Here is an 18,228-nt window from a genome sequence, read left to right on the forward strand (position 1 = left end):
TTAAATTCTTTTCTGTCATGTATGCCAAGAATCCTGCTGGTCCTTAGTTGAGATATTTCTTCTCCTGCAACAATGTCAGTAGTGTCAATATGGAGAAACCCTGCCCTACAGCATTATCTCCCTTTAAATCACATACAAATAAATGCCATGACTCACAGTTAAAATAACTTTCCCACAGTCTACAATACCCACTTTTATAATTACATCTGAAAACTAATTCAAAATCTTCTCTTATGTTAAAAGAGGAAAAATCTTATAAATCATCTGTCAACATCATGATCTACCTAAGAACTACATAGATGAGAAAGAATTTTAAAAAGAGCAAATAAAACAAAATAATGAGCATATGCAAGGAGCTATAAGGGGCCAGGAGTATCTGAAGGACTAAAAGGAGTTGTGTTCATGCCAAGAAAGACTTTTAAGCAAGACAGAGAAATATATTGTTTCTTCTGAAGAGAATTCTGGAATCACTTAGGGGATAATCTAAAATGAGCAGAGCCTCTTGGATCCTGCAAGAATGAGGAGTAGCCACTTTCAACCATGGCGATGGCACTAAGGTGAAGAACAAAGGCTGGGAGCGGACTTAGACATATTCTCGAGATCAGTTCACCTCTATCTGCAAAACAAACAACTTCCAGTGCTGTGAAGTATAAAATTAAAGGGTTAAAAACAGTTCAAATGAGAGGCTGGGATTGTGGCTCAGCAGTAGAATGCTCACCATATAAAAATAAATAAGTGAAATAAAAGTATTGTGTCCAACTACAATTAAAAAATAAATATTTTTTAAAAAACAGTTCAAATGAGTTCACACACTTGCATTCATTTGCAAGGTGCATCTAAAGGAAAACATGGTAAAATATTTTAGAGTTTGCATAATGAGAACATGTGCATAGAACTTCTAATATAAAGAGAAAGCTTATGACTTTACCTGCTCCAGGACTTCTTTATAAGTTATAGTTGCTTTAGTATTTGTAACAGGACTGTCATAGATGATAGCAATCTTATCCCCTTTACCGTTTTCAATATGACGATCAATGGCATTATAACAAATGTTAAGCATTCCTTCCACAAACCTGAAAAAGAATTGTGAAGTAAAAGTGAGAACTTCTTTCCAAAATATGTTATTGCTTAACTAGGTTACTCTATTTCTAGTTTGGCAGAGCTGGCTGTAAAACTGTGTTTTCTAGTGCATGCTATGCTAGGTAATGATGGCTGTAAAGTACATATTTAAGATGGCACAGAGTGCACATTTTTATTTTAATAAATATGTATTTATTTTGATGTACACTGGGAAAAATATATTTTGCACTTCAAACTGACATCTTTGTGGATTTTATGGCTTATGATGATACAAGAGTACAGAATGCCAAAGTAATCTATTTTACATAGATGAAATGAATCCTATATAAGTGCAATGCAGAAGCATTAGAGATTATGGAAAGAGAAATGGTAGATGTATGACTGAAGTTTTGGTACTTGCTGCAAATAAACTTACTGCCAAATCCAATTCTTTGAAAGGGTTATGTGTATGTTTTGTTTTAATTTAATGTGAAGACATCAATTGCATATCAAATAGAAAAGCTCTTTTCTGCATATCTGAAATGCTTCATAACTGAAATAAAGAATGGGACATGCACATAAAATATTAAATAATTTTCAAAACCTTTTGCGATTAATTTCTTCTTTAATTTATCAAAGCCTTTCTTTGAAACACAGACATCTTATAGCTAAACAGAGATGCTTGTTTAAGAAAATACGGCTCATTTAAAAAAAAAGTTTTGTATCTGCCACCTTTTTTTTAGAAGGAAGGGATTCAAAAAAATATGCAAGATTGCCAAATATTATAACAAGGTAAAGTAACAGGAGAACATAAAAAGCAAGAAAAAAAAGTTCTGTTAAAAGCTCAGAATTGCCTTCAAGGCTTCACAAAGGACCTGTGTGAAACGAGGCAGTACATTAAAAGCAACTATAAGTACAGTGGCAGTATAAGGGAAAAAACAGATACAGAACACAGTAGGAGGGAAACCATTTAATCAGCTCAAACAATAATTCTGAATATGACTGTACAATTCACTAATACCAAATATGACTATAACATAGCACAATATGCAATTAATACAATACGTAATTTCCAATTGTGATAGATTCAATATTTGTTCAAAAATGTTGTCTATTCCCCTTGCTCTACTTCCACCAAAAACACTTTGTATCTTCACCTCTTGATTTTGGTTTGCCCAGGCACTTCATTTAGCTTATACAAAGTCAACGGAGACTTGGAAATCATTTGTATGATTGGGCTGCTGCTCTCCTGCACCTCTACCTTTCCCAGAAATATCTTCTTCCTCAGCATGGCACCCAGAATATAAATTTGCAATTGGGAACAGAATCCAAAAGAAACAGAGTGTTCAGTCTAACCAGATATGTCATGGAACAATGCTCCCAACTATGCCCATCTTAGATCGTCTGACCTCAGAACAAATCTGCAAATATACAAAAATCAAATTGCAGAAATTGTGTCCTTACTCATTAAGCAACATAATTGTAGCCAAAATTAACTAATACATCAAAAAGAAAGGTAAAATCTGCTTGACATTCTCTAGGAGAAGTAAGGTATTTTATAGAATTTCCCATGAAAATAAATATTCACCTTTTTTGTTCAGGTTCCGAAAAGAAAATATTTCATATTCAATATTAATAGACTGCTTACTGGATAATCTCCTTTTTCTCTCATTTCCTCCCCTTTTTTCTTCTATCCACCTTTGCTTCTTTCTCAGTGGGTTCCACCCCATCCCCCTCCCAGACCTGTGTACTTTAGAAGTTGCCTGTAGACTTCTTAATGATATCACTATTCTGATTTTTTTTTTTAATTTATGGCTTCTTTATCACTATTTTTTGCTCAATATTTAATTATGCTCGATGATATTAAAACAAAACAAAACAAAAAAACAGGTGCCAGGACTCCCTTTGATCCAAAGATTCATGGAAGATTGACTCTATAATTTACTTTATGTACCTACTTCTTTGCTTGCTCTTTCTCAAATATCTCCTGTGGAATCTTCTTCCTTGGCCTCATCTTTAATTAGCTGTGATCTTGCCAATTCCACATGCCCCCTTTGCTTTTGCTACCTTCTCTCCCTGGGTGATTACTACACTTCCTTGACTTCACCTTCCATTTTTTCTTCCATCTCTGATCTCATTCCAAACTCCACACCCTTATAGCCAGCAGTCTAGTGGATATCTCTACAAGGAAAAAAATAACTTGTTGAAGACTAATCATTTCACACCACGTCTAACCTCTCAGCCCACCCCAACTGCATGCTTCCTTCTCTTCCTATTTTTTTTATTTTTCTATAACCTAAAATAGAAACTATTTCTTGGTTCACTTGCAAGAGAGAGAAGATTTTGTTTGTTTGTTTTTCTTTTCTTTTTTAGTGTGCAGCCACTGGTGTTTTTAGGTTGCCAGCATCTCCAGCAACCAGTCTTGGATATATAAGACAAAAAAGAAAACCCAGGGAATGAATTGCATGCTATTCTTCCTGTCCCCAAATTCCTATAAGGTTAACCTTTTCTTCATTTCAATATCTTCTTATCTGTGACTGAAATGTAATGTCCTAGATTTTAACAGTATTTAGCAGTATGAATAAGAAGTATATTTTCTCCATCTTGTCCTGAAACCAGAAGTCCTTCATTTTTATTGAACATCTACTATAGGCCAATTCTTATATGTGTATCAAAAAAAAAAAAATAACCCTCCCCTTATGAGGTAGGTACTATTATTAAGCCCATTTTACATACAAGGAAACTAGTGACAGTAATTTGCTCAGGGCAGGTGGCATAGAACCAAGCCCTTAAACATTATATAGTAGTACTTCTATAGGCAGTATTTGAGCAACTTCATTTTTCTTTTCAGTTGTTTACAACTTTTGGAGAGCTTACAGGTAAAATTATTAATACCCTAAGATTTTCTTCTTGAAGATCACCCTTAAAGAAATCTAATATAAAATTAAGACTATCTTTTGGGGTAGGAAGGAAATCGACACAGGGAAGAGCCTGCAAGTAGTATTGAGCAGAGATGCTGCAGGAGATAGATTGGCATGATGCCAAGGTGGCTCCAACTAAGGAGTACACAGACACAGATTGGCTCAACTCAGAGATGGGCATCCTGTGGATGACTGCACCCAGAAAACTGCAAGGGGTCTCTCGGCTCAAAGATTTGACTATTCTTCTATGACAAGATTCTTCATTTTAAATCAAATCATTTCTGTAAAGGTCAACCAAATGCCTTCTGTGTGCTCTCCACTGTGCCTTCTAAATTTGTGGATAGTTTTTAAATGATTTGTCTCCCCAGATTTTAAAAATACCTAATGCTCATGTAAAAAAACAAGAAAGTATACTCTGGAATATTTTATTTTGTTCCTCCATATGAAAACATTACTTGTTGTGTAGATAATTTGATAATTTGACATTGTGCCTCCATAGTAGGGATTGCATTATGAGCTTGTTTCAAGAAACTGACAAATTTTCAAAAATCATGTTTAATTATGACAAGATATTCCATTCAGTGGCTACTCAATAATAAAGTTAGTCCTATAATGTTGACAACTACTTTTCACAGCATTATCACTATTTTAGATGATCCTAGGATAATATTTCTTGCAGAGAAATATTAGTCACATTGTTTTTTAAAATCACATTTCCAGACTATCGTCCTACAATAGACCACACACATACACGCACACAATCAAATAATCTAATTGCTTTCTGGAAATATAAAATCAATTTACATTACCATCAGCATTACCTGAGTTTCCATTTCATCACACTCCTCTAAACATGAATTATTCTCAATTTTCTTTAATTTGAAAAGTGAAAAATGATTTTATATTTTTCTTGGTAACTCGTATTGATTAAGTACAGTGTCTTACCAATTTTGAAAGCTCTTTATATATATTTTTATTGAACTTATGTCTAACAATGTTACAGATGATTATCTCAGTTTATTCACTAATTTTAATTCATTTTTACTGACATGAAAATATTTTAAATTTATATGTGGTCAGATAAATTCATTTCTTCTTTTTCCCTTTAGATAATTCATTCTTTTGATTTCATCTTTAATATTAATCACTTAATTGTCCCAATAATTTATTCATATGGACATACATATGTATATAATATCTGTCATATATATTACACATGCATTATGTTATGTGTATGTTTTATGATGTGGAAATATAACCATGTTTATTTACTTATTAATAGTTCATTTTCTAAGCATAAATTTTTGTTGTTGTTTTGGTTTTGTTTTTTGTTTGTTTGTTTTGGTACTAGGGATTGAACCCAGAAGCACTTTACCACTGAGCCACATCCCTAGCCCTTTTTATTTTTTATTTTAAGACAGGGCCTCACTAAGTTGCTAAGGTTGACCTCAAATTTGCAATCCTCCTGTCTCAGCCTCCCAAGTTGCTTGGACTATAGTTATGCACCATCATGCCCAGCTCCAAGCATCATTTTTTGATTAATGTATCTTCATTTATTTGTGGTATTCCATTCTTCTGGTATATAGTAGCATCCAATATATTCTACAATCTTTTTCAGGACTCTACAACTTTCTAGAATGTTCTGTCAGTGGACTCATTATTTGTTCTCTCCTTTAACTTCAGTCAGCTTTTAGTTCTGTTGAACAAAGGAAGTCGTCATATTCCTTATCCTATACCATTCCTCCAAGAATTTCTTTCATAGAAAATTACAAACAAGCTGAACATACCCCATAGCCCATTTAAGTTTAAGAAAAAAAAATAGATAAAATTAAAACTAAACTAATAGTACTAGTTGAACAATTAGTAATGATGCCATTACCTGTTCAGAATGGTAGAAAATTTCTAGATATATAAAGAGAACATGAGCAGAATAATTGCTAAATCCAGAAATCATGTAGGATATACTAAATCCCAGTGTACTTGTTATGAAAACTCTTTCCATGAGGTGTTAAAAATTTATACAACCATAATATAGAATACTCTGCATTAATGAGAATTCATGAGAAACCTATTAACCCTAAGCATGTCATAACCACACATCCTTCACACACAAAAAAAAATAAGAGTTGTTTATGCCTAAATTCAGGCATATGGACATGGGTCTAAAGTTATAATAAAACTCTGAAATAAGGCAAAGATCAGAGGCAGGTAGGAATAAATAATAGACCATGGGTGTCTGGATGGATGAGTAAGCTATGCCAATCCTTCCTCCGCAATGCACACATGTACACACAAATACACCACACAAGCTTTTACTGTCCTAGAATGTAACTTTCTCAGATGAGGGAGCCTCCATTTGGAGGATCCTGTATTTAAGACCTATGGAATAGGAAGAGGGATCTATTTAATTGCTACGAGGTCTGTACACCCTACAAATCCTTGTCACCAGGAAATTTTCTCTCCTCCCTCTAATGATCACAGGAAGAACTCTAGGAATCAAAACCTGATTCACAGACAAATGAAGGGGAATCAACAGTGGGATTCTTAAAAGTACTCCACTCGGCCACCTGCACCTTCACACCCAGATGAGTTATGCATACGTGTGTGTGCACAGACATGCAAGTATAGACAGATAATAGATACATACATAGAATACAGATTCAGAGATACATAGGTAGGAAGACAACAAAAAGCTGGGGTGCATAAATAAGAAGGAGAGGATATATTTTTACCTTCAATAATATCTACAGTATTTTTGCAAATAATTTTTTTAAGATCTAATAGGCAAAGCATCTGCAAAATATCCATCAAGGAAAAAAATGAAATGGTCAATTACATGACAGTATTCTTCTCGATATTGTTAGTAATCAGGAAAATGAATACTAAAATAATAAAGAGATGCCATTTCCTCTATCAGATTGATGTACAGATGTAATACACAGTTTTAGTGAGAGTAAACAGAAATTAGATTTCTCATATAATGTTAGAGAGCAAATAAGTTAACTGAGTAATTTGGGAGAGCTCAAAATCAGTATCTACAAAAATTTTAAATACATATCATGTATTACGTACAATCATTAAAACAATAAAAAATCATTACATGATGCAATGAACAAATGGAACTTTTTACTAAGGCAAAGCAAGTTGTGTATATGTTTATCTACATGTCATACAAAAACAGAAGAAGGAGTTTGGAAAAAGGCAAAAGAAAATATTAATAAACTCTGAATAAGAAAAAAAATTGAAAGGTAATAATAAAGAATACTCTACATTTTTATATAGTAAAACCAGTGGGGTTTTAAAAAAAATTTTCTGAGCATACACTTACATATTGAATGGGTGATTTAAATATGTTAGTTGAAAATATAAATTTTAATGATCTGGTTTGCTTTGGTAGGACTGAATCACCAATTCTATAATCAGTATAACCACCATCAAAGAAAAATATTTTAACTAAGTAAAGACTTCATAGCCTGTCTTCTACTTATAATAACACCTACAATAAGCTTGAAGAAAATAAACCTTGGACTAAAAACATTATACTTCTTTTTATTTTATTTTTCTTATCAGAATCAATCTTACACAGCCAAACAGTCAGTAATAAATGTATAGAACCTTCAAATTATACACAGAGATCTTTGGTTATCATTGCTGCTCTTGACCATGATTTGCTTGCCCTCCTTTCTAGGCACTTGCATGACTAAACTTCCATGAATGTGTGATACAAGGCACAGTCACATAGCCCTCTGCTGCCCAGGACATGGCCACAGGTATAACACAAACAAACCCATCTATAAGAACCAGGTGGTTATACACTTCCTTCTTCCTGCTGCAGGGACATTCCAAATGGTAGCTGCACTTAATGAGGATAGATGACATGGAGCAAAACTCCCAAATAACCTAAGATAAACAAGAGTAATATCTGGGCTATTTTAAACAAAGGAAGATTTGGAGGTTGTTTATTCCTGCACTATAACCTTCAATATGCTGACATAAAAGCCTTAAGGTCTATCAATGTTGACAAATTTAAACAAACTTCAAAATTGTCATATTTTATAATTTAAAGAGGATATTTTCCAGGGCAAATGAAATGGGAAGAACCTCAGTGAGTATAAATATATATGTACACTACAATAATGTTAGATGTCCTGATGAAGAAACTGAGGTAGACGGGTTAAATGACTTCCCCAAGGTCCACACGTGCTGAGTAACAGGCTGAGATTGATGTCTGGCAGTCAGACTCTTGAGTCTCAAAAACTATTCTGTTGTTGAGTTCATGTGAGAGAACTCTATGTCTTCTCTGAGCAAAATTTTTCATGCATTTCAGTGTCTCATTTCGATTACCACATAAGTTTCCAGATGGGGAAATTGGCTTAGAAAGCTCTAAGTCCACAGTTATATGGCAATGTAAGAAACCTAGAGAAAGTCACAAGCTGAAGGTAACAGTTTAGAGAGCTTTTTGTTTGTTTGTTTGTTTGTTTTTCTCCCCATTAATGAAGTGCTATAACAAAGATGGAAAGGAGGTGATTTGAGAAATATTGAAGTCTGAGAAAGGAAAAGGATGCAAAGACCAGGTTACCAAAGAAACCAAGAGTTTAGGACAGGAATCATCAAACTAAAATCCACAAGCCAAATCTGGCCCACTACCTGTTTGTGCAAACGAATGTTAACATTATTATGTTATTGGAACATAATAATGCTCAATTTTTTTATATGCATTCTCTGTGACTGCTTTTAAGCTCTGCAAAAAAAATTGCAAAGGAACTTCTCTGGTCCACAAAACCCAAAATCTTCACTATATGACTCTTTAAAGAAAAGCTTTCCTCATCCCTTATCTAGAGCAACCCTGTCCAGTAGAAATTTCTATGATGATCAGAATGTTCTGTATCTATGTTCCTTAATAGGTAACCACTAGCTACACATGGCTAGCAATTTTTAAATAATTAACAGTATATAAAATTTAAACCTCTGTTGCTCAGTCACACTACCCAACTTCCAAGGGCTCAATAGTCACATTTGACTAATATGACTAAGGATTGGAAATTTACATTTTATTTATTTTAATTAAACAATTTAAATAGCCATATGCTACTGCTGGCTTCTATATAGGACACGACAGTTGTAGAGAATTTCAAGGAAGTAGAGTTGGCTCTCAGTCCAACACTAAAGAGAGATCAATTCAGGAAAAGACCTAAAAACAATTCTTTGAATTCAACAACAGATAGGTATTAATGACCTTTGGTGATGGCCTACAGAGTGGTGAAAACTGATGCTGTCTTGCTGAGAATAGAGGAGTAAAAAGAAAGTTTGAGTGTGCAGGGAAGAGAGTTCTGGCTTCTCTTCAGCTTGTGCAAATCTTTCACCTGGCATTTACTAAAAGAGAAGGATGACAAGCGAAAGTAGCTAAGGGATTAAAAATTAATAGAAGAAAAAAAAAATGCCAGTGGCCTAGGCAAGTAAGACAAGAACACAGAGGGCAAAGTGCAGGTTCTGGTTTGGAAGTGCAAGTGCTGCTGAAAGAAGATGCGCGATTGGGGTGGGGGCAGAACATGAGCTGAGGCAAAAGACAAGTGCAAGCCTCATTTTAAAAGCCTGTCTGTGTTCCCTGTAAGAAACAGAAGGTCTAGAGAGGGTGCAGAGCAGGAAAATGACCTGCTCAGAAATGGATTTCTGGAGGAATCCCAGGAGAGCAGTGTGAATGTGAGACTTGAGAGAGAAAGCAGGAAATGGGATCCCTTAGGATCTATTGGCCAGCCTAGGAAGCCGAGCTAAGGAAGAAAAACTTGGAGAAAGTGGGACTAGTACACAAATAAATCAATAGGAATAAGAAGGAAGGGTAGTAATCAAAGAAAATGGAGGTTCTTATGATCTATGGATGTCAAATTTAGGTTCCTTTTAAGGGAGATCTGGGCACATGAATATAAAGAAACATTTTTGAAGTAGCAGAGGAAGCTCATATTTTGTTACTCATTAGAAATGTTCCAGGTTCTGAGCTTGCTAATTCCTATATGTTACATCATTGAATCTACACAGAATCCCTTAAGAAAAACAATGCTATCCTCATTTTACAAATGAGAAATGAAGTTCAGAGAAGTCAAATAATATCTCAGAATTATAAACAGTAACAGTGCTTTCTGATTCCAAGGAAGATGTGATGGGTGCATTGCCAGTTTTCAACCCCTGTGTGCCTATCTGAGTAATCTTTGTGTCCTTCTAGAATCTCTGCTTCCTGTGGGCAGAGACCATACAATAACTCATTAATGGCAAACAATAAATGCTCAATAATAATGTTCAACAATTATTTTTAAGTAAAAGTCCACAAGTGTGAATGATTGATAAATGAGGTAGTACTCTTCTGACACATTAACACAAATAAGAAAAAGAGTCTCTGAGGCAATCTGTCCATAGACACGGCAAAAACAATGACTAGCTCAAAAGACTACTATTGCACACAAACAGAGAAGGCTTTAAGCACTTTTGAGAGGGCATCATGTTGCTTGATTCACACAGTGACACCCCACCTAAATTGCAGATACTTGGCTTTGGGCAGTATCAAGTGACTGTTCCAGGAAACCCTCCAAATTGAGTAATTGCTTACTTAAAGCAGCATAATAACTGTATGTTAATTTAACCACCAGGGACATTGTTTTTTGTAAAAGTATTTGGAAAGCACATCTCTTTGTAGGACAGACAATTATTTTAACAGTGAAAGTAATGCAAAGAAAGATTCTGTAGTCCTATGGATCCTTCCAGAATGGGTATGTATACTCCGAACACATCCACCAGCTCTAGCCACAGACTGCCCCATCTCATATGAAAGGACAGCCCAGACATCTGCACGCCAGCCAGATCATCTCAGGTTAAAACTGAGAGCCTTGCCAAGGGTGAGAAATACAGCCAGCAGGAAAAAAGAATAGAAAGAAAGGCTTTCAGGAAATCAATACCTGTTATTTGAACTGAATCCACTGTCAATGAAGAGAAAAGGCATGAATGGATATCTTAAAGATTCTCGGGTTATGAGTCATGCCTGACAATAAATTCAAAGAAGAATGTGAGGACACCATTTTACCTTGTTTTATTTGTGTCCCTGACAAAAAGGCAGGAAAAACAGAGAACTGAAGTAAAAGGAAATAGTATTTAGTTTACTACGAAAAGAAGGAAAAGATAGAATTAACTTAATTGAGGGTCAGAAGTAAGAGATAAGATCAAAACATATGTTTATTAAAATTGAAAATAATGTTAAATAAACATAAATGTGTAGTACATTTTTTAAGGGAACACAAATTTCAGCATTCAACCTTTTCATAACACTTAATATACTCTTGGGAACCAAGGTCCCCATTACACAATGCAGAAATAAATCAGCCCATCTCATTCCACCATGTTTCCTACATCCATACCCCCCTCTCTTTTGCCCTCTCCCCAATTACCCTAGGTACATGTATGATTGCACAAATGGTGTGACCCTACTTTGGGAACAACCAGAGAAGTCAAAAATTGTGCTACATTTGTGTACAATGAATCAAAGAACATTCTGCTGTCATGTATAATGAATTAGAATCATAAATAAATACTTTGAAAAAGAAAAGAAATAAATCAGCCCTATGTAGATCAGTTCCTAGAAAACCAGACCTATGATCCAGGTTGTCTCCAGGTGCCTCAGCAAGTAGCACCAGAGAAACTCAGAATTATCCGGAGAACCAGGAGAGGCAAAAGGGAGAGTGTCCCCTCTAATGTGCACTACTATTACTTGAAGATTCCTCTCAAATTTAATCCTAACTAGGAAGAAAGAAATAGGAAAGGGGGCAGGAAGAAGAAGAAGAAGAAATGGCAGTGGCAACATGAGGTAGAGGAGGAAGAACCCAACATCTTTACATGGTATTACCATATTCGAGTTAAGGAGAAATGGGAGGAAGAGAAGGGAGACAGAGATAAAAACTGAAATGAATGAGAATTTTAGTAGGACTGCACATTTTTTCCTTTCATATTCCACCTTCATCCGAGCCATCCATTCCTTGTTCTATAAGGTTATAACTCATGCAGAATGACACACTGCAATGTTCTGATGAAACTCTCCTCTATGCTAGAGACTCCCAGCAGACAGACACTACCTACACTAACTCATTCTGCTCAACACTTACAGATGTCCACAGAGGGGTGCTGAATACATGCTCTTATTAAAGATGAGGAATACAATCAATCATTTTTGAATGTCCACACACTTTTTCTTTCCATTGAGCCTTATAAATTAGCCTGTGATTGTTTCTAGAAAGACTATGGAACTGGGAGAGATACACAGGGAGCATCAGTGTCTGTTATGTTTTATTACTTATAATAAAAAGATCTAGGCAAATGTGACAGAATGTTAAGATTTTATAAAACTCAGTGTTGAGATTCCTCTAAGTTGTTTCTATTGAATCTTTAAACTTTTTATAAGGAAAAAGATGGTGAGAATTTATTCACAAGATTTACTAAGTTTTTGGAGAACACTTTAATAATATATATCAAAATGTATATAATTACCTTTTGATACAGAAATCTTCTGAGAATTTAAAAGAAGAAAGTCAAGAAAGAAATACATGAATGCACCACACACATATACACTCACAGAAACACACACAGATAAAGAGGGTTTCCTTTGAGATGTCATGTCCAAAGATGAAGCATATCTTCCTGTCCACAACAGCAAATAAAGAGGAAACCATCTCAATGTCAAGACGAAGAGGCTGTGAAATAATTCACCCAGTATGCTAAAATATTATATATTAAAAATCAAGGCATAGACAAATGGAAAATTGCAACTTACTACAAGTAGAAAAATGAGCTATCAAGTAATATGAACAGTATAATCCAGTTTTCGGTGAGAACAAAAAGAGAGACCTAGACTATCAAACAGAATGGCAAACAGATGTAGAGTCTACATTTAAAAAGACAGAACACATATGAAAATGAGTGCATGAGAAAATAGGAAAAGCTGAACTAGGTCTATAAAATTGAGTTAACTGTATCATCCCAATATCAATTTGGGTTTTGATAATATGCTATGGTTATGTAAAAAGTTACCACTGGGGGAAGCTAAGTGATGGATACAAGTGACTGTTCTGTATTTTTTTAAATAACTCTTTTGAGTTGATAGTTATTTCAAAATAAAAAACTAAGAAGTAAAAAAGATTGAATGGAACTATAATATACCAAGAGATATACTACAATCCTGTTTTAGATATTAAAGCACAGCTGATTTTTCACTTTTTGTCTTTCCTGAATTTATCTGTTAAAACTTAAAACTATACTAATTTTATAGCTGAAAAAGAGGTATAAACCAAAATTTTAATCAGGATTATTTCTGCATAAAGAAATGCCAGAACAAATAAATTCAAACCTATATGTTACAACCTAGGCCTTGTATCTATAAAAATTCTCCTCTCAGGGCTGGGGTTGTGGCTCAGCGGTACAGCACTTGCCTCACACGTGTGAGGCACTGGGTTTGAACCTCAGCACCACATGAAAATAAATAAACAAAATAAAGGTATTGTGTCCATCTACAACTTAAAAAAGAATCCTCCTCTTTGAAAATTAAAATATATGACATCTTCATCTAATTTCCTATCTGCCCCTCCACTTCTCACCAAAATAACCTCACACACATAGACACAGACATAACACAGATACATTTATAAAGATAAATCACACTACACTAACCACTTGAACAAAATATTATGTCAAATAGATATAATTTGCTGTGCTTTTTTCCCTGACCTGATCCTCAAAATTATCAGAGAATACTATCACAAGCTACCTCTTTGGTAATTCCCCCATTGGCTACACACTACATTCACAGATGAAACATTTTCCATTAACACATGGACAATCTGAAACTTGAATACAGTGGAGTCCACTTAATTATCCAAGAGCTCATTATCTGGATGGTGCTAACCAAGCCCATTATTTCCCCTTTAGTCTCTTTTTTGCTACTTGTCTTTTCTTCACCTTCCTGCTTGTTAGCACTTCCACCTAAAAAATGAGAGGCTCCACAGAGGGATAAAATTCAAATTAGTTGATTTTTTTTTATCTATTAAAGGATTCATTAGTTGGAAAATGGCCACTGTTCACAGAATAGAAGCCGTGTGTTCTCGTTATTCACACTTCAACAGTGAAAGGTAATTCAGAGTAGAGTTGATTATAAAACAAAACAGACTTTGTTACCCATATTTTTACAAACTAATTAGACAATCCCTATCTCCTGTGACTGCTCTTATTAAACCAGGAAATGAAAGCTATCTTATTATACAATTAAACAATTGACATTGTTTTTCAAAATTATACTCTATCTGGACTTGCCCAGCTCATAGAGAGCATTCAACAAATGTTTGATAATTGAACAAGACAAAGAAGGAAGGAGTATGAATGAAGGAAACAAACAAGTTAATAAATGAGTAAGTTCTCCAGCCACAGGGCAAAAACCACTTTCATAAATACAACAAGCTAACAAGCACATATGTGCATGTGTACCTGGCTTGTTTTGAAAGTTGTAAACTAGTATAGTAAGGATAAAATAGGATTAATTATAGAGAAAATATGACATAATGAGAACCCAATACACTCCAGAGTCTAACATGTCTGGTTTTTCATCCTAGGTCTGCATTTGCATACTAAGTGAACATTATTAAGTTACTTAATCTTCCCTAAATTTTTCTTTAAGAACATATATTCTTGGGAAGTTAAAGAACTACGGAAAGAGATATTATTGTTGTTTTGATTACCAAAACAGTGTAGTTTGTATCCTATAAAACTTTAACACACACATACAAACATCCATAAACACTCACAGAAACTCACATATATATAATAAAATCATCCTTTAGAATTTAAAATATTTTGATTGAAGAACACTAATATTTCCAGCAAAAATGACCTTTAAAATAATTATATATTTAATGAGAAATGTAAAATCTTATTATTTTTATCAATTATAAAATTAAAAATTAATCCTTTTATAAATGAAGTAAAGCAAGGTAAAACCTTATCAGATTAGAACTAATAAGTCTGTAATTATAGATTAGATTTCAAACATCTCTTGAAATATTCAGGTAAAATAATGAGATGTTTATAGTAGATATAGTATATATTATGTTTATTATACAGTAATAAAAATGATAAAAATCAGTCTCACATCTTTATAAAATGTAAGCATTGAACAGATTAAGGTAATTTTTTATTTCAAGTAACATAAATATTAAGATTTTATCAGAATTTTTGGGAAAAATGTAAATGTGTTCTAAGAGGAAATAATGATTTTATTTTTACATTATCTAATTGTTATCAATTTTAAATGGTATGCCAGAACAAATCAATTCAAACCTATATGTTACAATAGGTTTAAATTGATTTGTTCTGGCAATATGTAATTTTTGTTTAATGAATCCACAAACAATGATAATATGATAACAAAAAATTAATCCAACTCTTAAATCTGAAATGCTTGAAGTCTAATGTGCCAGGAGACCCGCATTGGTACTCAATCTATAGCACGCAAGTGAGGCATTTCCCTCCCTGCAGTGGGGAGTCTTTGTCCCAATGGATAGAAATTCATGTCAATTGTAAAATACCCGTTACTACAGCTTGAAGATGATGAGCCAGTGGCAAAGGCAGCCAACCACCTCCAAATGAAGCTTCGATCCACGAAGGCAACAGAATTTTTAAACTGCTCAGATGCCTTGATTCATATAGATCATTTAGGGATGTGGTTGGATAGATACTTCAGGTACTATCAAAATGCAATTTATACAGAATCCAGACATATAATTTGGATTAACAAGTTTAACATGCATGTGGTGATGATTTAAAACAGTTTAACTAGTATACACAAGCCTCACTCATTCTGCTGCAGAGACAACAAAGGTAATTTAGACCTGATCCCTACTGTCCTATTTCCAGATGGTGATTTATTAAATCACTAGTAAAAGATAAGTATCCTTGGAATGTGAGCTTAGGTAGTGGAAGTGGTGACAACCTGGAAATGTGAGCATTTTTTGCCCAACTAGCTTAATGGGAAACCAGACTGATTTGTCTTTTAGAAAAGAACCTTGTAAGATTTTTAGGGTAAAATTCTTAGAGATACTGGAAGGATATAAAATTGAGAAAACATGTGCAAGTCAGCTCTGAGATAACAATGAAGACTTATTTTCCTCTAAAATGAGGGAAAAATGGAAGACACATAGCAACAGAGCACAAATGAGAAGGAGAGTCAAAATCCTTGATTATAATTTTTTAGAATTCTCTATCAGTCTCATTGTCTTTTCTTTCACTCTCCAGGTCCTGTGATCTAAACAATTATATGCCAGCCAGACAGAAGTCAGAGAATGCAGTTACAACCCATTGTAGAAATTGGGTGCTACAGTAAGACTCAACTGGATTGAAAAATTAAGTACACCAATATAGGACTTCAGAAAAGCCACTTATCTCTCTCTGCTTTTGTTTACAGTTACAAAAATGCATTATAACTGCACCTATTTCTTCTCCTATATTCAAAAAAATTGAGGGGCTTGGGGTATGTCAAGCATGTGCAAGGCCCCAGCATCAAAAGACAGAGAGGGCAGGTGCAGGGAGCAAGAGACAGAGATGCTTATTAGAACTAAGAAAGCTGGATGCAAGGAGATTCCTGAGAAATGTGTCTCTGCACTTAACATGAACCATTTATCAAGGTCTGTCCCTCTTGCATGTGCAGAAGAAAACTAGGATCAAGATTAAAGAGAATAAAGGGGAAAAAAAGAAAGAAAACTACACATGAATGCATTAAAAAAATAAAACAAAAACAAAAACAAAACCCACTCTACAACTTTCATGATTGAAAACATATAACCAGTCTTACTATTTTACTCGGAGTTTAGAGGAAAGAAAAAAATTCATATATTTATAATTATATTAATTAACTAGGTTGTTTAGCATCATGTTCTCATAAAAGTCACATTTAAAATGTACTGCATGCTGTGAATAATGGGGTCATTATAGATTTTTTCCTTAAGTCAGAAAACTAACAGAGCATTTCTAAGAAGGAGGTTGATACTGCTTTCTACTGTCAGAAAATAGTAGTTGTCAACCAATTTGAAGCTACTTTCCCCCAACCTTTGTGTATGTTGTACACAATAATACAAAGAGTTTATGTTTTTGAAGTGAATCTATTATTCCATGTCTAATATAGTTACCAAGTATTTCTGAGATGTAAATCCAGATTTTTAAGCTCTTTTAATGTAAATATTCTTTTTTTAAAAAGGCAAACTACTTTTAACAGTTTCAATGAAAAGGGATTAAGAAATGAAAGAAATATTAAAGTTTATTGAGACTAATATTATAGAAACAATATAATGTACTCAGAGCACAGATGGTAAATTCAGACTCATTGGTTCAATCTGTAGATCTACTGTTTATTTACTAGTTTTGTAAATTTAGGCAAGTTGCTTAAGATCTCAGTTCCACCATTTCCACACTCATTCAAGAGAATAAAAGTTGATCCTACTTCACAAGGTTATTGTATAGATTAAACAAATTAAAGCATTTGATATTGTGCCTGGCTCCTAGCACAGACAGAGTAAGGGTTAACTGTTCTTATTTCATGCTTGACATGTTCTGTATACATTAACATTCTCAGTCATTACAACAGAACTACAAAGTTATTATTATCCCCTCCCCCTGCAATCAATAGATAGGTTGGATTATGCTATAGTAACAACTGCAAAATTGCAGTACTTGCAAAAACAAACACTCATTTTCACTCCCAATACATTGTCATTTATGCATTTTCATTCAGCCATCCAAACTGCTTCTATTCTACCTGTGCTTTACAATGCCCTTTCTAGAGGAACTCTGGCAACTAAGTGCTTCACACTGAAGTGACAAGGTTCATTCCTCTTGTTGCATTAGCCAAAACTCCTTAAAAACCATGTGTATGTAAGGAAGGCCAGTCCTGTGCTCTCTGGAGAACGGATGTTGGTGGAAGACCCCAAAGAACTAGAACACTCAGCTGAGTCTGCATTTTTCATTGCCCCACTTTACAATTATGTGGGGGCAAGGTATTGTTGAAGGAATGGAGCTGAGATTTTAAGCCAGATATCCATTTGTTTTTTCCACTAATTCTTCATTCTCTTTCTCTGACCTACCCAAATTAGGGTATCAGATAAATTCCCATTGGCAACAATGGCAAACTTCAGAGGAGGGTAGAGTTAGGAGGAAGGCACAGTCAGGGCATGTGTGG

At 34.3% G+C, this 18,228-nt stretch overlaps 1 protein-coding gene across 2 annotated transcripts in view; it reads right to left on the reverse strand.

The window, feature by feature from the left end:
* The window catches only part of Acss3 (acyl-CoA synthetase short chain family member 3), a 180,322-nt gene that overhangs the window by 154,011 nt on the left and 8,083 nt on the right, over window positions 1–18,228 (reverse strand). For both annotated transcript variants that reach the window (XM_058585772.1, XM_046465088.2), the window contains exon 2: window positions 929–1,073. In XM_058585772.1, the coding sequence (XP_058441755.1) occupies window positions 929–1,073 (145 nt within the window). The remainder of the gene's footprint in view (window positions 1–928; window positions 1,074–18,228) is intronic.

This window comes from Marmota monax, unplaced genomic scaffold (genome assembly GCF_021218885.2).
Source record: "Marmota monax isolate L192 unplaced genomic scaffold, Marmota_monax_Labrador192_F-V1.1 WCK01_AAM20220418_F8-fsc00146, whole genome shotgun sequence".
In the NCBI taxonomy this organism is placed as follows: domain Eukaryota; kingdom Metazoa; phylum Chordata; class Mammalia; order Rodentia; family Sciuridae; genus Marmota; species Marmota monax.